At 44.1% G+C, this 23167-nt stretch overlaps 11 protein-coding genes across 11 annotated transcripts; 7 read left to right on the forward strand and 4 right to left on the reverse strand.

Moving 5' to 3' along the window:
• Positions 1–889: 889 nt before the first annotated feature.
• On the forward strand, positions 890–6094 carry KL911_000018 (uncharacterized protein; the record flags this gene model as incomplete). The annotated part of the gene is made up of 1 exon (XM_043196797.1): positions 890–6094. One exon carries the CDS (start codon positions 890–892, stop codon positions 6092–6094), a length of 5205 nt encoding a protein of 1734 aa, XP_043056711.1.
• Positions 6095–6213: 119 nt separating this feature from the next.
• On the forward strand, positions 6214–6543 carry KL911_000019 (uncharacterized protein; the record flags this gene model as incomplete). Its single annotated transcript, XM_043196908.1, has 1 exon — positions 6214–6543. The coding sequence occupies one exon, from the start codon at positions 6214–6216 to the stop codon at positions 6541–6543; it is 330 nt and encodes a 109-aa protein (XP_043056712.1).
• Positions 6544–6825: 282 nt separating this feature from the next.
• On the forward strand, positions 6826–10446 carry KL911_000020 (uncharacterized protein; the record flags this gene model as incomplete). Its single annotated transcript, XM_043197020.1, has 1 exon — positions 6826–10446. The coding sequence occupies one exon, from the start codon at positions 6826–6828 to the stop codon at positions 10444–10446; it is 3621 nt and encodes a 1206-aa protein (XP_043056713.1).
• Positions 10447–10508: 62 nt separating this feature from the next.
• Positions 10509–12602, forward strand: KL911_000021 (uncharacterized protein; the record flags this gene model as incomplete). Its single annotated transcript, XM_043197131.1, has 1 exon — positions 10509–12602. The coding sequence occupies one exon, from the start codon at positions 10509–10511 to the stop codon at positions 12600–12602; it is 2094 nt and encodes a 697-aa protein (XP_043056714.1).
• Positions 12603–12643: 41 nt separating this feature from the next.
• Positions 12644–13411, reverse strand: KL911_000022 (uncharacterized protein; the record flags this gene model as incomplete). Its single annotated transcript, XM_043197242.1, has 1 exon — positions 12644–13411. One exon carries the CDS (start codon positions 13409–13411, stop codon positions 12644–12646), a length of 768 nt encoding a protein of 255 aa, XP_043056715.1.
• A 212-nt stretch (positions 13412–13623) lies between these two features.
• On the reverse strand, positions 13624–14658 carry KL911_000023 (uncharacterized protein; the record flags this gene model as incomplete). Its single annotated transcript, XM_043197353.1, has 1 exon — positions 13624–14658. One exon carries the CDS (start codon positions 14656–14658, stop codon positions 13624–13626), a length of 1035 nt encoding a protein of 344 aa, XP_043056716.1.
• A 459-nt stretch (positions 14659–15117) lies between these two features.
• Positions 15118–16470, reverse strand: KL911_000024 (uncharacterized protein; the record flags this gene model as incomplete). Its single annotated transcript, XM_043197464.1, has 1 exon — positions 15118–16470. The coding sequence occupies one exon, from the start codon at positions 16468–16470 to the stop codon at positions 15118–15120; it is 1353 nt and encodes a 450-aa protein (XP_043056717.1).
• A 155-nt stretch (positions 16471–16625) lies between these two features.
• Positions 16626–17492, reverse strand: KL911_000025 (uncharacterized protein; the record flags this gene model as incomplete). The annotated part of the gene is made up of 1 exon (XM_043197575.1): positions 16626–17492. One exon carries the CDS (start codon positions 17490–17492, stop codon positions 16626–16628), a length of 867 nt encoding a protein of 288 aa, XP_043056718.1.
• A 420-nt stretch (positions 17493–17912) lies between these two features.
• On the forward strand, positions 17913–18500 carry KL911_000026 (uncharacterized protein; the record flags this gene model as incomplete). The annotated part of the gene is made up of 1 exon (XM_043197686.1): positions 17913–18500. The coding sequence occupies one exon, from the start codon at positions 17913–17915 to the stop codon at positions 18498–18500; it is 588 nt and encodes a 195-aa protein (XP_043056719.1).
• A 354-nt stretch (positions 18501–18854) lies between these two features.
• Positions 18855–21818, forward strand: KL911_000027 (uncharacterized protein; the record flags this gene model as incomplete). Its single annotated transcript, XM_043197797.1, has 1 exon — positions 18855–21818. The coding sequence occupies one exon, from the start codon at positions 18855–18857 to the stop codon at positions 21816–21818; it is 2964 nt and encodes a 987-aa protein (XP_043056720.1).
• Positions 21819–21895: 77 nt separating this feature from the next.
• On the forward strand, positions 21896–23158 carry KL911_000028 (uncharacterized protein; the record flags this gene model as incomplete). Its single annotated transcript, XM_043197908.1, has 1 exon — positions 21896–23158. The coding sequence occupies one exon, from the start codon at positions 21896–21898 to the stop codon at positions 23156–23158; it is 1263 nt and encodes a 420-aa protein (XP_043056721.1).
• Positions 23159–23167: the final 9 nt, after the last annotated feature.

A 23167-nucleotide genomic window follows, 5' to 3' on the forward strand; every position in this document is an offset into this window, starting at 1 on the left:
TCCGCTGTATTCAATCACAGATCCTATAACGACAATTAACAATTTGACAGGGTAAAAAAGATAGGCAGAAAATCGACGGATGGAAACTTTGCGTACAAGTGATTCAGAATCGTCCCTAATATCACTCAATCGAAATACTCCTCCTTACTAGCTGCAAAGAAGAATATGGATAATGGTGGTATAAGTCGCTTTGTTGGAAAACGAAATAAGTGAACGTAAACTTCACTTTGTTGTCAACTTGACGCCGGTTTTGACGAGAAGAAACTTTTCTCGGTTCTAGGAAAGCCCAAACACAAGCAAGCAGCTTTAATATCAATGTCCAGGTAATTCAGTAACCGTTGGCACAAGTAGAAAGTCCAGCAAAGAGTAAAGATGTGCTTCTTCAAAGAGTTGTTACCTTGTTCAATCCAGTGAGTTTTTTTCGAATGCTTCTCCTTATATCCTACCGAGCTTATTGTTTCGAGCTATGTTCACGAAAAATAAATTATTATTTATCGGCATTAATGCACAGCCGCATTTAAGCGTCCTTGGATTCACCAGAGACGAAAACACCGTCTCTATACGTTTGGCACGGCACGTATGTCTTACTCGCCCAGCAAAGCCCCGGAATAGTGCACAAATGTCCGATAATGCTAACGATCAAACAGAGAATTACTCTCGTTTTTGTCGTCACCCGTGATATATCGGAGTACTCGGTGGGATTGAAAAAATAGGGAGTATGAGCCTTTAGGTATTATTACCATTACATAATCAATTAATCAACTTACCCGGCTGAAAATTTCAGAATCATAAGGTGGCTAGTAGAGCGTGGCAGTGCCGTGTTTATACTCGAAAAAAATTCGACTTGTCTTCACAAACCTTGAATCTTTCATTGTCCTTGTAAAGCTCCATGTCGTATCATTGGTCAACGATACCGTTTGCTTCACTCTATGGAGCAATTCAGCTGAATCAGCTTGATATAGAATTGAAGCTAGCAGCTGAACTCCAATTTGATTTGCAAAACCTTTTGCTCAAACCGAAACGAAGCGATGCAAGCAGATTGAAGCTTGAGCAGGGAAAATTGACGTTTTCAGATGGAATAGATTACCAACTTAATGAGAAATTTGTTATGGATACCAATAAACTCGCGGACGAATTGAATCTTGACGAACTAGCAGCAGCGGAGCTACTTTATCACGCATGCCAAAACGAGCAGAAATCTTCTGGGATCTCTGCTCTCGATTCTGCCAAAGCAGCATACTATGCCCGCAGACAGTATATACTACAGATCGTGACTTACTACCTATGTAAGTCTGCAGCAGAAGGGCCGCAAACCGCATTTTTATCAAAATTATCTTATGACACCATTCTTTCATGCTATCAATCAATTGAACAAGAGCTGGATGACATTAAGCAGCTGGTAGACCGGTCTAGGCTTATGGGAAGCCTTTCGGATCCAAGGTTTTTCAAGCCCATTATCTACCGCCGAGATTCGCTATTTGGGGAGCACCAGCTTTTGGGAGAACTTTATTTTGCTAAGGTGTCTTTATCTGGGATGCAGCCCACTGAGTTTGACAAAATTTTCAATCACTTTACGTCATTCAATACAAATGATATCTTAGTGATGAGTTACCTTCCTGGAACCATGAAACAGATATCAGAGCTCGAAAGATACTCTGACGAGGAGGTGAAAAATATACATCGAAATTTGACTGGACTCACTCAAGACTTGCACAAGCTAGCCGAAAATCCGATCAAGGCATTTTTGGTGCTGGTATTCTTGACCAATTTCATTCAATGGTGCAAGTCGGAAAGCTCAAGAACCAAGCAATTCGATTTCACAAGCAGCGTGGAAAATCCAATTAAACTGCTCATTTCAATTGGTGCCTTAGAACAATTTCTTTCGCTTGCAGCCGAAATTTCTAAGCCTGAGCTTTGCACGGATCCTAGGGCAGATCTCATGTACGACTTCCGCCTTTTCCTCCAGCAGCACATTCCCAAATTATCGCCAATTAGGTTTCTCGATGTCGATGCAGATGCAACAAACCAATTGAAACGGGCAATCCAACAACAGAGGCTAAGTGGGAATCTTACGGTAGATGAGACAGATGCAGAAATAATCTATATTCCTACCAAGGTATACAGTTTTGAGTCTCATTTTAGCGACTTCTGCGCTTCGGTATTCAGCGAATTTGTGCATTCTTTTGTGAAAAATGCTGCATTCGTGCTAACACATCTCCGTGATATGGAAGAAGACCTTCTACTCTTGAGTGACTCTCTCGAGTTGGACGTTTTATCTAAGAATGCTGATCTTGAGCGCTTTTATCTTGCTGTATATTACCTTTACAGATCCAGGCCTCAACTTTCAGCCCAATTTTGGGAGGATAGCTCTTCGAGTCTTTATGGTTTTCTTCAATGGGCTTCACGTTGCAACTCCCCACTAATAATTTCGACATTTTGCTGTTTACTTTCTGCGCTCTCCAACAGCAACGAAAATGCTATTAATGCATTCAATTTCTTGCAACTCACTAACACATCCACCCAAGAGCTTTCCTTAAAGACGCCAGGGGGTGGCTCAACATCCATATCGAATCGCTTTTCCTGTGTCAGCTGGTCATCCATTTTTTCTTCGTTAGCATTTTACAGTAAACAACTATCTACCAAGCTATCCATCAATTTGTCGGATCACTCTTATTCATTACAGCAGAGCACTGACACTGAACGAAATGTTATTGTTCAGTTAGGGGAAGACTCTTTGATTTTTTTATCCGGCTTCTTCCAGCTCATTTCTGATATTGCACGAAACAGCGATAGAGCTCGTGCCGAACTTTACGAAAGTGACAATCGTCAGCTCATCTCAATACTGACAGAACTCTTGAAAGCCAACACTCCGTTATCTGGATCCATTTTGATCGTGATTAGCTCTCTTGTTGGAGATGGCGTTAACGAAAGGCAGCAGGTCTGGCAAATTTTGGATTTTTGGATATTTTCTAAGCACTCGAAACCAAGACAATCAAGTTCAGTGCTGAAGGATGTTTTCTTGTCATCGCTAAAGTCCCCCTCGGAGGTCATAGGGTTCTCCACTTTGGTTCTCAAATTGTTGCAACCTCTGAAGACGCAAGACGACTTTTTTGATCAGATTGAAATTCCTTTTCCTTTGGACTTGGGATCGAACTACAGAAGTCAGGGCATTTGGCCTTACGTGGAGTTTCTTAGTACGGACATCTTCGTGGAGCTCACGAACAAAAAATATGCAGAGGATTACACGACTCCGTTGCAACTAGCTATCCTCTCTCTATGGGAAACGTGTCTGGCTCAACTAGATCCGGAAATGATCATGGATGCATCTGCCTGCAATTTGAAAGATCTTGATAATATCACTGCGTGCAAGAACATCATCCAGTACCTACAGTCTCACCCTGGAAGTGCGGTTTTGACATTCCTATACCGGATGCCTGTGCACAGTGCTCTATTCACGATCGCTAATCTAGGAATTGACAAACTGAACGAATTTGAGCCGCAATCTAAAGAGTCGAAGTTGCTTTTGAAATCACTCAATGTTATAGAGCTGATTCTGGATCGTGAGAGTTTTTACACGGACGAACTACTACCTATCCTGACCCTTCATGACAATCCATTCTATAATCCATCCGCAATTAGTACAGGGGGGCTTCAGTCGTTTGTCGAAGCGCTGCTTTTGAATCTACCATTGCTTGCCAACATTGCGCTGTATGTTGGTGTTTCTAACTCGGAGATATCAAGGGTGGCGTTGTCGATCTTTAAAAAGGTTACTTTGTACTCCTCATCTAAAGGGATCGCTGAACTGTCTCTGGGTTCCCGATTGCTCAGAAAAGACAAAGTGCTTACAATGCTTGAGACGATCGACGAGTCTACCAGGATCAGATATTCTTTTATCGAGCAGATTGAAGCACCAATTGTTGAACCTCAATCGATTACACTGAAGGTTGAACTACTCCAGTTCTTGAACCAAAATCTTCCAAGCACTCCTGGTGCAGCGACTGTCTCTCACTTTTTGTTGGGACTAGACACCAGGTCAATGACAATTGGTGAGAAAAACGATCTAGGATGTATTGCTTCGGAAAAGTCCTTGTTAAAGTCAATGGTCACCCTTTTGAGATCAATCCTACAAGAACTAAAAAAACTCACAGACATCGAGTATTTTCCCATGAGAATCAGCGCTCTTTGCTTGGAAATAATCTACAAACTTGTGAAATCTCTCCACAGCCCTTACGAGATTTTGGACTTTATGAGGGACATTGAAGACTCCAATTTGTTTGTTGATTTGCTGACTACCACTAGCAAAATCGGGCTTGAGACATTATGGAATGGGAGAACATTTGATTCAACTTTCAATTCCAAAAACCTTTTTGTCACTCAAGGGGGTAGTATGTGTGCACTTATTGCCTTCACAGTGTATCGCAGTCTGATTCTTCAGTTGGTTGCTTTGGAACTAAGACACGCGTCTCTTTACGGTTCTTACTCATTGACCCGTAAATACGTGAATCTTTTGATAGATTCAAAAAGTTATAGCACGGGGTCACCCCGTTTGTTTGAGTTCTTGGATGTTCTTGAATTCAGGCCAAAAAATTCAATTGAGAGAGTCAATGCTGCATTTGAGAAATTCAATTTTGATCACATTTTGAAGAAGATAACGATCAAAACAGCATTTACTCGTGAAGATATCAATGGATTTGCATACGACCTGTCAATAGTTGATAGGATTAGCGCCCTTGTGGGAAAAGAATCTCAATCTTTGGGACTATTATCGTTGAAGGGCCAAAGTGAAAATCTTAGGTACTTCAAGGAGGAATTTGTTCAATTGAAGAAATTACTGATTGCATCAATTTCCTTTGACAGCTTCAAATTTAATCAACTCCAATGTCTACACTCTTGGGCCTTGCTCACTCAAATAATCCTAAACGATGGAGGACTGGAAAGAAATATCAGAGTCAGCTTCATTTTTGAAGTGTTCGAGAGCATTGTTCCCCAACTAATAGACTACCTGAACTTTGATGTGGCATATGCCCAAGACCTTACATCTCTGTGCATCTGTTTATTCAGACTATATGAAGTCGACAAGGCAAACATCCAAATGTCTGAAAGTGATCGTGAAGCTGCTGCTTTGCTGGACTCTACGCGTCTTTTCCCGGTTTTTAAAACATCAGTCATAGGGATCATGTCTCCCCAATCGACTCCAACAATAAAAGCCGATCTGTATGTGCTAGCTAATAACTACCTACGACAGAGCGCGGTCAACAAATCGGTTTTGACTGAAGTTATGATCTTCATTAGATCTGCTGATCAAAAATTTATTGGGTCAATTTGCAATGACTCCCTAACAGCAGAGGGATCATGCAAGATTACAGCATTACTGCTTTTAGAGACGCTTTTAAAGATTTCGATTTCCCTGCAAGGTTCGAAACTTAAGGGTAGCTTCCTGATTGAAACGGTTCTCCAAAATAATTACCTGCTCTTGCAAGTGCAGCGTATCAAGTCGATGGATGATATTGTTCTGGCATGTCTTTGTGATGGTCGTCCAAGAATGTCGGTTGATTCGCTACTTTATGAATTAACCACCTTCAAAACCGTTTTTTGTCTACTCACACGAATAGCTCAAACCTCGATCGGTGCTAAACAGCTATTGCAGTGTGATATATTCAAGGCAATCACTGACTGCTCGTTTTTAGCGGAAGATCCAGAAATTGGGCTCACGCTACTTTTAGAAAGCACAGGGAATGACGGCTTCGGCGAAAGGAAATCTACTGAAATCATTTTCTCCTTAGACTCCAGTCTTTCTCACAACGACAATAAGTTAGAGGGGGTCTCTCTTTACGATCTCTACATACCGATTTTCCGACTTGTGTGCTCGACACTCATATCCTTGGGCCCTCAAAACGAACGATGTATCAAGAAAGCTAAACAGTTGACAGTTCACTTTTCCAAGCTTATCACTGCGATTCTGAAAAAAGATCTCTCACGGGGAAAGAAGGATACCAAGGACATTGGCGAGACTGAGGCGTCCGAAGACTCTAGATCGAGAGATTTGAATGAAATGGTCAAATTGATAACTCTTTTGGACACCCTTATCACATGACTGGGAACTTTAAAACTTCGACGCTCATATAAATACAATAACAGTACTTAATTTTTTAATACCGATTTTATTAATTTTATACGCGTTCTAAGCATCAATTATAAACAATCGTTGATATAATGGTCTCGACTATCCAAATCAAATACAATGCTCTTCAAAGGCTCTTAAAGGACAAGAAATTGTACAAGGAAGAACTCAGGGAACACGAGGATACGGTCGCCGATTTGCATGGCAAGCTGAAAACCGCCGAGAATAACGAGGAACTACAATACACTCTCAAAAATGCCATCAAAATCAAGGATGAGACACAAAGACTGATAATCAATGTGAACGGAAAGGCTAGGGAAGTTTTGCAAGACCTGAAAGACTACGTCGGCTCCCATCCCGGCGAGAGTTCCGACACTATCAAGAAGTTAATTATTGAAGCTGACAAAGAGGCCAGGCTATAACGATGCATCATTTGTTCGATGTTCGCTAGTCGTCCAAATTTGGTGTTTACAGCTTAATAGAAGTAACTTGTCTTGATCTGCTGACAAGTCTCAGGTCTGTACCGCAATTACGTAATCTGAAACGCGAACGCGTTCTCAATTAAAGAAGTATATTGGGGAAAAATACGTTTCTCACGCATCCCTTATAAGATTTTCATAAATAGTTCAACCATTATTGATTTATCCTTACACTTCGCGAATATCATTGAGAGGCCTGGCTAGCTAACTAGGATACAAGCCCTAATGACCAGTTCAACAAACAAACTTGCAAGCAAAGAAGTTCCTAAGAGAACATCTAAGTACAAGCAATCGTCGTTGCTTGCATTTTTTAACGCGAAGCCCGCGAAACATGAACTGAGCAGAGTTCCAAGTATAAAGTCTCCGGCCATAATCACTCCACAAAATTCCTCTCCAGTGCGCGGCGAAGAAGCCAAGGAAGCGAAACCTGAGGCATTGATAGATGACAAGGAGAACAAGGCTCCACGAGACGTGGCACTAACTGCGCCGGAATCGCCACCATTATTTGAGCCTAGCACTCCAAGTTCTGTGAACCATGGTTACATGCCCGACGCTTCACAATCGCCTGTAATCAAATCTAGACGTGCTAAGAAAGTAAGCTACATTGAAGATTCTGATGAAGAATCTGATTTTGAGACCAGTGCTCCTACAACCAAACGGAGAAAGATGGTTGCTGACGATGATGGAGACGAGGAGTTCAAACTTGAGAGCGATAACGAGTCTGCAGACGATGATGATATTGTTCTTGATACGGAAAACTTTGCAGACGAACTAAACGGTGATGATTTGCCTGCGGAATCGGACGAAGAAGATGGCTTTTTGGTGAAGGACAGATCCAGGAAAAATTCTCCGAAAAGTGCTGGTATGGGAGCTAGTGCGTTGGCATCTAAGTTCGGATCTACTTCCTCATATGTTGCGGCTGATACAAGTAAGGTGTCTACCCAAAGGGTATTAAAAAAGCAGACACCACAATCCAGATTTGCAAAAGAAAATGAGGAAAGATATCAGTGGCTTGTGCAGATCAAGGACGCTGATGGACGGAGCGAATCCGATCCTGATTATGATCCCAGAACTCTATACATTCCTAAGTCTGCTTGGTCTAAATTTACTGCATTTGAAAAACAATACTGGGAGATCAAGAGTAAGATGTGGGACTCCATAGTTTTTTTTAAAAAGGGCAAATTTTTCGAGCTCTACGAAAAGGATGCAGACATCGGACACCAGAAGTTTGATCTTAAGTTGGCTGGTACTGGTCGGGCCAACATGAGATTAGCTGGAATTCCGGAGATGTCATTTGATTATTGGGCTAAAAAGTTTATCGATGAAGGATACAAAGTCGCGAAAGTTGACCAAAAAGAATCTTTGCTTGCCAAAGAGATTAGAGAGAAAAATGCGAATACGAAGGATGATAAAGTGATCAAAAGAGAATTGTCTTGTGTTCTGACCTGTGGGACTCTGACTGATGAGGGAATGCTGTCTGATGAAATGTCAAGGTATTGCTTATCGTTGAAGGAAGTCACGAATAACGACAACAGCAAAACTTTTGGTGTATGTTTTGTTGATACCGCCACTGGAAGAATCCAACTCACTCAATTCGAAGATGACATGGACTGTAATAAACTAGAAACACTGCTTGCACAGATTCAACCAATGGAGGTGCTGATCGAGAAGTCTAGAGTCTCCCAATTGGTGTTGAGAATGCTCAAATTCAACTCTCAACCACATGCAACGTTTAATTTTTTGAAGCCAGCAGAGGAGTTTTTGACCTTTGAGACCGCTTTTGAACAACTCACGAGAGGTAAGTATTTCGAGGCCGAGGATTTGGATGATCTTTCCAATTATCCAAAAATCCTGGTGGAGTACCACGATTCGAACAAAAATGTTGGGTTCTCTGCATTTGGAGCTCTCCTATGGTATCTCAAATCACTCAAATTAGATGCCGCGGTGATCTCTATGGGAAACATAGAACAATACGATCCATACAAGACTAGCTTCTCTGATAGTTGCATGAGACTGGACGGTGTGACTCTTCAAAATCTTGAGATATTTAGTAACTCCTTTGACCAGAGCGATAAAGGCACTTTATTCAAAACATTGAATCGTGCGGTGACTCCGTTTGGAAAGCGGACCTTTAAGAGCTGGGTGACGCATCCTCTGATGTCCAGAAAAGCCATCGAATCGAGACTCGATTCCGTGGAGGTAATAATGAACGATGGGGACCTCAAATACCTTCTTGAGTCCAAACTGGGCAAGCTTCCTGATCTGGAAAGATTGTTGGCTAGGATTCATTCCGGAAATCTGAAAGTCAAGGATTTTGCTCGTTGCATCACTGGTTTTGAATGCATTGTGAGTTTGGTCAAAATACTGAAGTCCACTTACTCTGAAGGAACCCAAAGATTAGGAGGCGAGCTGGGTAAGATTTTGAATTCTTTTCCGGCAGAATTGCCAGAATATGTTTCTCATTGGTACAATGCCTTTGACAGGGATCTAGCTGTTAAAGATGGAATCTTGGTTCCAGAACTCGGTGTGGAGCCTGAATTTGACGAAAGCAACCAAAAGATCAAAGAGCTAGAGAAAGAGCTAGGGAGGACGTTAAGCCAGTACAGACGCGAATTCAAATGCCAGGAGATGTGCTACAAGGATAGCGGAAAGGAAATATATTTGATTGAAGTTCCTTCGAAAGCCGTTTCGCGAATTCCTAAGGATTGGCAGCAGATGGCAGCCACCTCCAAATGTAAGAGATACTGGTCCCCGGAAGTGAAAAAGCTGGTGAGAAAATTGATGGAGGCCAGAGAATTACACAAAATTATTGGTGAATCGTTACAAGCTAGAATGTACCGCAAGTTCATCGGTGATTACCCGATTTGGTCGTCTTCCATTAAGGCTGTGGCACAGCTGGATTGTATATTGTCTCTGGCGCGTGCTTCTGAATCTCTTGGGACGCCTGCCTGCAGACCAGAGTTTATTGACAGTGAGTCTGCACAGCTCGAATTCCAGGAACTCAGACATCCATGCTTTATTCCAGGTGGCATCACCGGAACTAAGGACTTTATTCCGAATGACATTTCCCTAGGAGTCGACCAGAAAGACCATATCGGTCTGCTTACGGGTGCCAATGCCGCCGGAAAGTCGACAGTCCTAAGAATGACGTGTGTAGCCACCATTATGGCCCAAATTGGATGCTTTGTCCCTGCTAAGTCCGCCAAATTGACCCCAGTCGACGCAGTAATGACACGGCTCGGTGCCAACGATAATATCATGCAGGGTAAATCGACATTCTACGTCGAACTGTCGGAAACCAAAAAGATCCTGGAGTCATGCACACCACGTTCGCTTATAATTCTCGATGAATTGGGACGCGGAGGATCGTCCAGTGACGGATTTGCTATTGCAGAGGCTGTTTTGCACCACATCGCCACGCACGTCCAGTCGATAGGCTTCTTCGCCACCCATTATGCAACCTTGGGTAACTCTTTCATCAACCATCCGCGAGTCAAACCTCTTCGGATGGGAATCATAGTGGATGACAACTCGAAAAATATCACTTTCCTCTATAAACTGGAGTCTGGGCGTTCCAGCGGGTCCTTTGGTATGCATGTTGCAGCTATGTGCGGCGTCCCAAGGAGCATTGTTGATAATGCAGAACAGGCAGCCGAAAAATGGGAGCATACATCCAAGCTCAAGAAACTCAATGTGGAGGCGGACACGATTCCTCTAGGTCTCCAGAGCGATGTAAGTTGGATCTTGAACTCCAAGTCTGTGCGGCAGGACACAATTGCCACCTACACGGACGAAATGAAGCTCAACGCGCTGTCTAGCATGTTCCACATGATCGAGAACCTATAGATTACGTAAACATCAGAGCACATGTAAACAGTAGAAACAATGTGCATAATCTTTTTTTGAGGATGGCACCAGACAGAAGACGACGAAAGAAGGTGAATAAAGATGATACATGCCCTTCAGAGGCAGACGTATTGATGATATCCAGGTGCAACTCCTCAATACTAGCTTCTGATGGTGAAGAGCGGTATGTCAAGAAGCCCAGAAAGGCAGACCTGAATGCTGTATCTTCAGACATCATTTCGCTTGATTCAGATGACGGAGTTGACCAAAACAGCATTGAACGCACCGAGACAGCAAAAGTGAGTCAGAAGCCACGAAATGTGTCAGAGATTGCCCGTCTTTTTTGCAAACCACAGACACTCTCGAGAAGCAACAGTGTGGTTGATAATGCAGTGACGTGGGTTGAAAAGTACTGTCCGAGTGAATCTTCTCAATTATGTATTCACGAGAGAAAAATTGCAGAATTGCGCACCCAGATACAGGACATGGTTTTTGGCAGAACTAATCACCAGCTCTTGGTGCTTTCAGGCCCAAGCGGGTGTGGAAAAAGCATTTCTGCCAAGATCCTGTGTGAAGAGATCATGAGCAGCAGGAGAAGACCACGCAGCGAGCTGGAGATTGAAGGCTATGATCATGAAAACCTTCTGGACAATGTGGTACAGTATCGAAATTGGATAACACAGACATCTAGAGAGACGTCAAGCGTCAGTAGTTTCGGAGACTTTCTAGAGAGTTGCAAGGTCCTGACGATGAACAACCTCAAGTGTGTCGTTGTAGAAGAATTGCCAAACCTGCATCATGATGATACGTTGAAAGCTTTCCGGAAAAGTATTCTAGAGTGGCTTGATCTCGATGCGAAGATAAAATTACCTCCGCTGATACTTTGTATAACCGAATATGAGGTTGACCTTGAGAATGGAACAGGCTCCTTCTCGCTTGAGTCAAATTTCAAAACCGAGCTGGTTCTTGGGAGCAAGATTATGGACAAGGAAGGCAAGCAATGGACGAGGATTAAATTCAATCCTGTGGCTAAAAGGTACCTAAAACGGTGCTTGAAACGCATCGCCATCGCTGAGGATAACTTAATATCCTCCATCAAGCAGATTCCCAGACAGCTGGTGGAAAAAAAGATAGACAAACTAGGCGGGACCGGAGATCTGCGAAATGCGATCATATTGTTTGAGTACTGGTGTAAGTATTGTTCATCGTTGAACGATGGATTTCTTGGTCGTGAATCCGCATTGAACGTATTCCATTCAATCGGGAAAATCATATATGGAACGCAGCATCCTGAAACTGAATATGAGACCTATATCAAACGGGCACACGAATTTCGTTTGTTGGAGAGCTCAGAGTCAGATCTAGAATCACAGACAGACTACCTGACTGTTTCGAACGTTGTAACAGAGGTTTTACAAACATCTTCGATGTTCCGTTTGAACTTGCTTGAGAATTACTTGTCAATAGCCTCTCGTTTGACAGATTCGGTTGGCAGACTCAGTGATACGCTTTCGATATCCGATGATCTCGAGTGCAAATCATCCTTTAGCTACCCTTTCGGCGGGTGTTCCCTAATGAACGAAATTGCCACCACGATAGCCTGTCTAGGGGCTCGAATGGAATGCAGAAAAACGAAAGCGGTCTCCAGCAAGTCTGGTGCTTTTCTCAGCATGCGATATTCCAGGGACAGCAAATATAAGAAGAAACTTCGCCGCATTCAACAGGAGACAGCCGAATTCGCAGCCAGGAGAGCGACCAGACTGATACCACAGGGTAGGTACACTTATCTTAGTGCTTTCGAGCTGATTTCGTGCGATGGGTTCTATGAGTGCGCGATTTTGAGCTCGAAAAGACTGCTAAATAAAAGCGAGCTGTCAGGCATCCGTCGTGGGACGAATGTAAGGAGATTGGGAGGAGGCTTCAAAAATTTGATGATGGCAGATACAGAACTTAAAATAGCCGACGATGATGAGGTCGACGTTCCAGTGGCAAGTAAAACAAAATCGCTGCTGGAGGATCTATACTTTGGAACCGTCTCCCCTGCTCACATCGACGATTCGGACCCAGAGTTCGACGCCGATCCAATTGTGAACAGCGACCAGGAGAACATATCAGCGGATGAATTTAGTGACGACTCATTGGTTTTACGATTATAAGTCAAGTAATATTATTAGTTGCATTAAGCTACCATGCAAGATTAGCTGGCATTATTTGCCTCTTCCAAAGCGTGCTCGAAAAAGTGGTCGTCTTCGCTCAAGTTTTCCTTCACAATATCGAGTCCACCTTGGAAGACACCACCAATGTAAAGCTGAGGAAACGTAGGCCAGTCGCTGAATTTTTTAAGTCCCTGTCTAACTGCATCGTCCTTGAGAATATCAAAAAATCCAAATCTGACTTGGTGCTCTCTAAGAATTGCCACCAGCTGTCTTGAGAATCCACATTGTGGAGCAGACGGAGTACCTTTCATAAACAACATGATAGGGGCGGCGGTTGTTAGCTTTGCGAGTCTGGCGTTCAATTGCTCAGGGGTCTCTTCCTCAGGGGAAGGCGATTTTGAGCTCGACGAGCCGGCTTGTCTGGCAGAAGCCGGCTCTGCTTGTGGTACATTGGAGGTCTGAGAGCTTTGCGATTCTTGTGGTTTGTCGCTAAATTGGTTCAAGGCCGTCACGAACTCTCTAGGATCTGCTCCACTGAGCTCCTTCAAAATGGTTCCATTTCTGACCAAGACAAAGTAGGGAACAGCAGACACGTCGAAGAGGTCGGCGATTTCAGGATGATTGTCAGCATTTATCGAAAGAAAAGAAGTGTTGCTGTGCTGAGAAGAGTCGGATAAAGTGGAGTAAACCTTATTCATTTGGATGCAAGGAGAGGCCCAAGGAGTATGGAAATAAAGGGCGATGAGCTTGTTCGACACGGCGGTCAGCTCGGTGAACTGGTCTTGCGAAGTTATCTCAATAACAGTCATTATAAATACGTTCAAAGCAGAAAAAATACCTCAACAATTTAAAAGTTTGGCTGTCCTTATATTGACATTTTGGTCCAAAATCAATTGATATTACGAATTTTTCGGCCTTAATTCTTGATCTTGCTTACATTGACAAAAAATATGATTGGTTGATATTATGTGATTACCGTACTGATGGAAGCCAATTAAATTATACCCATTACATGTCGTCGCTAGTTTTCGTCGCCCTTTGTTATTCCATTCAACTCCTTCGAGTAGCTGAGCACCGCAGGTTTAACGAACCCGTGCGAAAATTCCGGAGTGCGCGTATGTCTTGGGCTTGGCGTGAAAATGCTCACGTAATCAGACATACTAAATGCCGGCGTCTTGGAGCCATTTTTTGTGCTGCCAAAAAGCTTGGCACCGAGTACACTGCCGTTCCCCGGTGTGCTTGGCGGTTGCAGAAGCGAGGGTGTCGAGAACGGCAGTGCAGAAGAGCCATTCCGTGGCGGCGTAGACTCAATGCCCAAGTTGGGTGTGCTGGCCAAGTTGAGTATCGAAGCGTGGTTGGATTTAGGCGTTGTAGGGATGTTGAGGAAGCTGCTGGAGTCTTTGGCTTCTCTGGAATTGGAAGTCCTAGCTGGCGAATTCGACAAGTAAAGCAGCAGGTCTGCTCCTTCTTCGTTTTCGTTGACGTATCTGGAATTCGGAGTCTTAAAATCGAAATTCTTCTTCGTACGGGTACTTCTTGGTGTTGAAAACAATGCCGATTGTAGCGCCGACTGTGCGGACCCAACAGTGCTTTCCTTGGTCCCGTTGGAGGTCTTTTGAAGAGCTATATCGTTGAGAATGACTTTGCTGTTCGAAGGAGGCGTTCTTGGAACTGGTACTAGCTCGCTCCTCTGTTGGTGAGGTGACCTGTCAGCTGAAGCGTATCCGATGTCGTTATTGGAAGGATAGAACGGTGACGATGGAATGTTTGCATGATGGAGGCGTTTCACAGGTGAGGAAAAATCGGCACCCGTCTCAGAAGACTTTCGCTTCATAGGAGACGGCGAAGGAGAGGTCCCCTTGTCGAGCGGGTCGGAGTTCCTTGTGGGAGAGGACCAAATAGGTGGGGAGGAGGAACTTGTGGCCTTTCCTTGACTTTCTCTAACTTTCATCCCAGCCCTGAAAAGCTTGCTTTTGAGCTGCCGAGTAATTCTCGCGATCTCGGCCCGCTTCAAAATCTTCTGAGCAATAGCATCTTCTGGATGTTCTGCTTGCATCTTGGGATCTATGTCTATGTACTTGGACTCTGTATTGGACTTATCTATCGTAGCTGTACTCTGGCAAAGTATCTGATGACTGGCCGCGTGAAAAGGCAGCGCAATACAAGGAAGTCTAAACGGGTGTTTCTGGCCAACGATACAGGATACTGGCGAATTTCAGAGATTAGATGTGTAAGTGTGAATCAAGCTGAAGTATGAGTATTGCTTTCGCCTGTTGTGTCGTTTGTGGAGCAACTTTAGATAAACTGAAGGAGGTCTCGCAATTTAGTTTCTAAAGGGATAAATGAAGCCGTCAAAGTACTTGATTATTCCCAAAGCGGAAAGCGAAAAAAATTATTTTCGTGTTACTTATGTACTGATGTTTGTTCATAGAAACGAAAGGGGGAAATCGAAGAGTGGCATAAAATGGAAGATTGAGCTAGGGATCAATAAAAAGTATCAACCACGATCCCCTTGTTACATGATGATCTCATATTTTACGTCATCCTTGATCGACTTGCTAGGCAAAATGAAACTGTTTAGCACGTAAAGGTCGTCACCGATATGCGTTCCAGACCCGAGGATACAAATGTTGCCTGAATCTTTGATGCCAATGACGCGGCTGCTTTCTGCATCTAGCACTTTCTTGATTTTTGTGGGGCCATTCTTCTTCACAATCTCGTTGATCGAAACAAGATTCACACCTGTTCCTTCGATTCGAGCCCAGTTGCCAATCTTGCAATCATGAGACAATATGCTATTGCGCACAAACGAGTTTTGTCCGATCTCACAGTTGTCCAAAATAATGGAATTGTAGATTCTTGTACCAGCGCCTATGGTCACATTTGCCCCGATCGACACGTATGGTCCGATTTTAGTTCCATTCTGGAAATGGATGGTTGCAGAAGGGTGGATAAACACCGGAGGCTCGATATTGATCGATGCCCTGTGAATCACGCTACTCTGACCCGTTTTGGTCTGAAAAACTTTATCCAAGTAGAGTTCATTGGCCCATAATGCGTCGGAAGGTGTCTTGATGGCTCTCCAGAAGCCTTTGTACTCATAGACAAAAGTCTTACCGCTATCTGGTAGAAAATGCAGCACATCTTTCTCCATTGAGATCACGTCCTCATCCACTGTTTCAAAAGTCGTGTTGTCGTTTGCAATTGTAATCTTACTAATCTTGGCATTGGACAGCCTTCGGAAAAGCGATTCATTGAAGATGTAAATACCACCATTGATAATATCTGAAATTTTGGACTCTGGCTTCTCAACGTAGTGGATAACTTTTCCGTTGTCTTCAGAAACGATAGTTCCAAACGAAGACTGTTCCGAGCCACTGAGAGCCATAAAAAGGTCGTAGTTCGTAAGCTTGACTCCAAACAGCATAGCTTCAATTCCCCCTTTCTCTGCAGCTTTCTTTTCGTAAGCCTCAATCATTTCAATGAATGGAAAGGAACAGATGATGTCTCCGTGAACAACTAGAAATCCATCCGGATTGCCTCTTAGGATTTCCTCCCGGAAATGATAGAGCCCTCCTGCTGTTCCCAGAGCTTTGAATTCCTTTAGGTACTTCAGATAACAGTCTCTACTTTGATATTTCATTTTCGTGTTGAAGTCCAGAATGAACTCTGTAAATACTCCCGGATCATAGAAGCCGATCAAAATAATCTCGTTGATGGTAGGAACTGTTAATATGGCATCAATTGTGTGTGCCAAAAGAGGTTTTCCTGCGATTGGGAACATGATCTTGGCCTGGTCTAGAGCAAGCGGTCTGAACCGCGTCCCACGGGAACCACCGCCCACCATGATCACCGCTTTCGTAATCATTGTTCGTTTATTTTCTATAACCTCTCAAATATTGTCGTCAGATTTCGTCTCCTGGTGCCGTCTTCTCTCCAAAAGATAAAAGGGAATTTTGCACAGCCTCGGTGAGGTGACCTTTTCTATTTACTAGATTATTATGTAAGATAGCTATAAGGACACTATTCTCTAACAATGTGACCAAAAGTTTTCTTGAAAACGGCTGAACCATCGCGCTCAATCACATCGCCATGACAAATAATGATCTTGGTTGGATCCCATTTGGCAATCAGCTCTTTGAAAGCAGGCGAGAAGCTAACAGGGTCAGCAACCATTCGTTTCGCAAGGAATTTGTTAAATCCAGTTCCAAAGCTGAACGCGTTCTTGAAAAAAAGTCTTTGCATTAGCCGGAATGGCTCCTTGCCCTCGAATTGTTCGTTATAAAGATCTGACTCTGGGATCCTTCTATTGTTATGCTGGAGATTAAAGATGACATCAGCAGCAAAGACTGCTTTGTGAGGTTCGCTAAACACAAGAAGTTCTTTGTTAGACACTTTTGGCCAGAACATAAATTGCAGCTTGGCATCTGCCAATGCCACATCTTTTGCCTCGTCGAAGCCAAAGGCACTCAAATCGTCGGTGCGAAGAATCTTCCAGCCTGCACTCTCAGGAATCACAATATCGGCCACTTTGGCAATTTCTGGTTTGAGGCCTTCGAATCCCACGATTCTGATGTTAGGGAGCTTGGCTTTCCAACTCTGCACAGCCATAGTATGTTCGCCGTCGGGGATAATTAGATGTGACACCTTCTGGACAAAAGACTCGTCTGTTTTAATATCGCCTCCTTCCACCATGGCTTTGTTCAACGAATCAATGGTTTTTTCGTCGTATGGAATTGCAGACCAAACAATGAACGATTGCGGACAAGCGATCACGGCCATACGGCCGCCAATTTCAAAGTGATTGGCTCTGAGGAAACGGCACGAGTGCGTGTAAATTCCAGAGCAAACCTTTCTGGAAACGCCACCTATAACGTCTGGATAGCCCATGATAAAATGCGAAATATAAGAGGAGCAAAATACAGGGTTTAAATTTTGAACGGTTTTATTCTAGAGCCAGGTGCGGCTTCGGAGAAATTAGCTAAGCCGCTAAAAAATACCCTCAAGAGCACAAATCGGGACCAGAAAATGCTCTCGGATCAGCTCGGTATACAAATTTTGCCGAACGAGCTTTGGGAATACGATTACGAGGGTTAAAAAATTCCTGGAAAGGCCAACGGGCTCCTGTTTTTTAGCGCTGAAGTTTGCGTTTGTGCTCATATGCATAACCGTCTTCTGACAGCAATAGAAGAAAATTAGCGAGCATGCCCATATAGAGGTCGATCGACGCGTCTGAGTTTTTCTTTTTTGAAAGTAAGTTCGAGGCAGTAGTTTTGACACTCCTGAGCCATGAAGTACATAATCGAGCATATGGAGCAGGGATTTACCGAATGGGTGATTCTTGAGTACTGTCAGATTATTCGTGATATTGGCAGGGATAACCTCATTTTGACGTCACTTCCGAGCGGTACCACAGACCAGGATATTCCACGACCTTTAAGAGAGTTAGGCCTCGTATGGACCACCAAAGAGGTCAACGAGTACGTTGATGTTTCTAAATCCAAGTTATGTCTCCTGGACCCTCGTGCAGAGACTGATTTACAGCCCTTGGACAAAGAGAGCTTTGATTATTTTATTTTTGGAGGCATTCTTGGTGACCACCCACCTCGAGACAGAACTTCTGAGCTGAAAAAGAAACTGGAATGCGAGACAAGACGCCTGGGCAATTTACAAATGACTACCGATACCGCTGTGCGCACCACGAAGATGATTCTGGAGGGTACTCCATTCGAAAAGATCGAATTTATTGATTATCCAGAGATTCGGTTCAGCAAACACGAAGCGACTGAGATGCCATTTAGGTATGTGCTGGATGAAAACAAGGAGCCAATTCTGCCGGCCGGAATGCTGGATTTGATCAAGAAAGATTCTGAAAAAACGTTAGACGATTTCTTTTGATATCAGAGCGACGCGTCGCTCGTCTCACTTACTAGATAAATATTGTTAATTTCTGCAGTATCCTATATTTCACTATCATTCCTTGTTAACGCCTGGTAGCTACACGTTCAAGTTGCCGCCTATATTGTCTGCATTGTTGAGATCACAATATCAATTCTTTTATCCGTTTTGACGAGTTTTGCCTACAATTGTCTTTAAATTCGAAATAGCAAGGTAAGAACTCAACTTCTGTTGACCATGTTGAGGAAGAAGTTACTTCTTGCGCTGTGTCTAGTCGGCCATTTGAGTGCCTTCTCTATAGACAGCGACCTCTCAACTCTTATAAAAGGAGATTGGCAGAAATTGCAAGACAATATGCTAGACCAATTGACAACCAACGCCATCGGGGATTCTCCCCCTGGTAAAGAAGGTAAATGCCCACCATGCTTCAATTGTAATCTACCGAATTTTGAGTGCAAACAGTTCTCCAAATGCAATCCGTTTTCGGGCAGGTGCGAATGTCTGGATGGATTTGGTGGTGACGACTGTTCTGTTCCTCTTTGCGGAGCTCTGCCTGATGGATCGAACCGACCTAAAAGAGAGGTCAATGAAACATGTCATTGTGAAGAAGGATGGGGAGGTATAAATTGTAATATGTGCCAGATAGATTCGGTTTGTGACACATTCGTTCCAGGAGGACTTAAAGGCACGTGCTATCATTCGGGTATCCTTGTTAATCGGAATTTTCAGATGTGTGATGTTACCAACTCTAAGATTTTAGAGGTTCTCAACGGTAAGAAGCCTCAAGTGACGTTTAGTTGCAATAAGACATCGGAAAAATGCAATTTTCAGTTCTGGATTGCTGAAGAAGAGAGTTTCTATTGTGATTTGTCTAAATGCAAATTCAATTACGATCTCGGCGCAAATGCAACACATTACAACTGTGAAGACGTTGCGTGCAAATGTCTTCCAGGGAAAATGCTATGTGGCCAGGCAGGCTCGATCGACATTTCGGACTTTCTCACAGAAACCATTGCAGGCCCTGCGGACTTCTCGTGTGACGTCGCGAACAAGGATTGCAAGTTCTCAGAACCAAGCATGAACGATCTAATTACCAATGTTTTCGGAGATCCGTATATCACGCTTCATTGCGAGTCCGGTGAGTGTCTGCACGAAAGCGAGATCCCAGGCTTTGACCAGCCTGGAAAGCCTAAATTTGGCGCAATTGATGTGTTGAGAATTATCGGAACTATCGTGGGCTGTGCAGCTATTATTGGACTTGGATTCTATGCGATCAAACGGTCGCCGCTGTTTATGGACGAAGGCACGATCCAGTTGCCTCCGGATGACGACCCAGACCTACAAGACTCTCTGCTCGATGACTACAAGCCTGCCATATTTTCTTTCGAGAATGTCAGCTACACAGTGGCGGGCAAAAAGGTCCTCAACAATGCTTTTGGACTCGTTGAGCCCGGTGAATGTATGGCCATCATGGGAGGTTCAGGCGCTGGAAAGACTACGTTATTAGACATCATTGCCGGCAAGAACAAGGGAGGAGAAGTTTCGGGTGCTTTTTACGTCAACGGGGAGCGCATTATTACCAAACAAGACCTAGCGCATTTCCAAAAATCGGTTGGGTTTGTCAACCAGGAAGACTTTTTAATCCCAACTTTGTCTGTTTATGAGACTGTTTTGAACAGTGCTCTTCTGCGTTTGCCGAAAAACATGTCAATGGCTACCAAAAAAGCGAAAGTCAACCAAATCCTGGCTGAACTGCGCATTCTTCACATCAAAGATAAGCTTATCGGATCAAATTTTGAACGAGGAATTTCCGGCGGCGAAAAGAGAAGAGTGGCCATTGCTTGTGAATTAGTGACCTCTCCGTCAATTTTGTTTTTAGACGAGCCCACGTCAGGGCTTGATGGATATAATGCGTTCAATGTCGTTGAGTGCTTAGTCAGATTGGCCCAAGATTACAAAAGAACAGTGATCTTCACAATCCACCAACCTAGAAGCAACATAGTGGCTCTTTTCGATAAGCTCATACTTTTATCAGAGGGACAGCTGGTGTATTCTGGCCTTATGAGTGACTGCAGCAACTTTTTCGCAGGTAACGGGTACGTCTGTCCTGCTGGCTACAACATTGCAGATTATCTTATTGATATCACCTCTGGTGGTGGTCTTATCGCTACGCTGCCACCCCTTGAGGGCGAAAATCATGAGCATGATACACATACCTTGCTTCCTGCGAATGACGTGGATGACCCAACTGGTGAATGGCAGCATTACGCTTCGCATCGCGACGAGTTTGGCAATAAAGTTAAAAGTGCAGGTACAACTTCCAAATCGTCAAGTGTGGTCGTCGCTTCTATTTTCGAGCAGTCGTTGAACGCTGAAAGATTGCGCTTGGATATCAAAGAGCTTGCGGAAAAATTCAACAATTCGCAGCAAGATGATAATTCGGCAGGCTCGTTTTTCAGGTCCCAGGTGGGCAACACTAGAGCCGGCTTCTGGACACAGCTTTCTATTCTGTGTTCCAGAACGTTCAAGAATTCCTACAGAAACCCAAAGCTCTTGATGTCGCACTATGCTCTGGCCCTCATCATGGGACTCTTTTGCTCTTATCTCTACTACGATGTTGAAAACAATATCAGCGGATTCCAGAATAGGCTTGGTCTATTTTTCTTCCTGCTGACTCTGTTTGGCTTCTCGACACTTACAGGGCTGCATTCGTTCTCTGTGGAACGACTGGTGTTTGTGAGAGAGCGCTCGAACAATTATTATCATCCGCTGAGCTACTATGTGAGCAAGTTATTATGTGACGTGATTCCGCTCAGACTATTTCCTCCTGTCATCCTGATGGCAATCATATATCCGCTGGTGGGTCTAAACATGGAAGGAAACAAGTTTTGGCTTTCAATGCTGATTCTTGTCCTGTTCAACTTGGCCGCATCGCTCGAAATCCTAATTATTGGAGTTCTCGTCAAAGAACCAGGTTCTGCCACCATGGTGGCCGTTCTTGTTCTGCTCTTCTCGTTACTTTTTGCTGGACTATTTATCAACAAGGACACGATTCCAGTACAGCTATCGTGGTTTGAGAATATTTCAGTGTTCCACTATGGCTACGAGGCCTTGGCGGTCAACGAGGTGAATGGGTTGGTGCTGAAAGAGAAGAAATACGGACTTGATATCAATGTTCCCGGTGCTGTGATTTTGAGCACATTTGGATTTGATGTTGGGGCTGTCGGATTTGATATCTGCTGGCTGGCCGTAATGTTTGGTGCATTTGTTGTTCTAGGGTATCTTGGATTGCATTATTTTGTCTACGAGACGAGATGATGTAATAAAGTGAAAAAAATAGAAGTAAATAAACATCTTATTCAACTAAGCCTCAGCTCAACGACTTGTACCTTAGAATGGTTCGATCGCCATTTGACATCTCAGACGATGAGGATGACCCGTTCAGCGACAGAAACTACTCGCGACTGGTGAATCGCACCGAAGAAGCCAAAAACGTTCCTGACATCGGACGTGCCAAACACGCTGCTTCCAAAGCATATCCTCCTGTGTTCAACGTGGATGAGGTGACCAAAGGGCCGACTAACATCTCAATTTCTACAAACCAGCAACGAAGTGCGCTACACATGACTCTCTTCGGAGGTCGTGAACGTGGATGGCCTTACTTCACGTACTTCGTGAGCCTCATTCAGATAGCCGTGTTCATCTACGAGCTGGTGAAAATGGGCGTTTACACGAAATCCATCTTCCAAACCAAGCCATACTTCAACCCTATGCTTGGACCCTCTTCATACGTGCAAATCAACGTGGGGGCCAGATATCTGCCCTGCATGACAGCGATTAAGGGCTACACCGATAACATGCGGCTAGAGTGGCCCTGCCCCAACTCCACGTCCACGTCGACCGACGTTTGCAGTCTGAAGGAGCTTTGTGGCATGGGGGTTGGTTTCTCCAACGGCACGCCGCGCCAATGGTGGAGACTGTTCACCTCGATTTTCATCCATGCCGGATTCATACACATCATCTTCAACCTTCTTCTACAGGTCGCGCTTGGATCTAAGGTTGAACGCTACATTGGACTACTCAGGTACGCATTTATCTACGTTGCAGCGGGCATGGGAGGCTCCATTTTGGGCGCCAATTTCCTGCCCGCTGGCATGGTTTCATCTGGAGCTTCGGGAGCGCTATGTGGCGCCTGTATTGCCATGAATCTCCTTCTTCTCGTCTACAACAACAACGTCGGCCACTATGACAGTCGTCTGGAAGGCCGTGCCAGCAGACAGCTTTTCGTCATGATGCTGGTTGGCTCCCTGGTGGAAGTGATTATCATATTTGTACTGGGACTGCTGCCAGGAATAGACAACTTTGCCCACATTGGCGGCTTTGTCATCGGGATCGCGCTGGGGACTGTTCTTCTGGAGAGCCCATACTTTGTATACGAGCAGGACAGGCGGACGCGCAAACCCCTTGTCTTTTTCACATGGATCTCCGTTCGAGTCGTGTGTCTCGCGTTGACCATAGCATATTTCGCACTCTTATCGAAGAACTTTGCAGATAAAGGGGCCGAGGCGTCAGATAGCTGCAAATGGTGCAAATACATCAACTGTCTCCCGGTCAACGGGTGGTGCGAGCTGGGCAATTTGTCTGCAACGTCGTCATGAAATTTCCAG

The sequence above is a fragment of the Ogataea haglerorum genome (genome assembly GCF_019207285.1).
Source record: "Ogataea haglerorum isolate 81-453-3 chromosome Unknown 81-453-3_NODE_1_length_915391_cov_96.871712, whole genome shotgun sequence".
NCBI lineage: Eukaryota > Fungi > Ascomycota > Pichiomycetes > Pichiales > Pichiaceae > Ogataea > Ogataea haglerorum.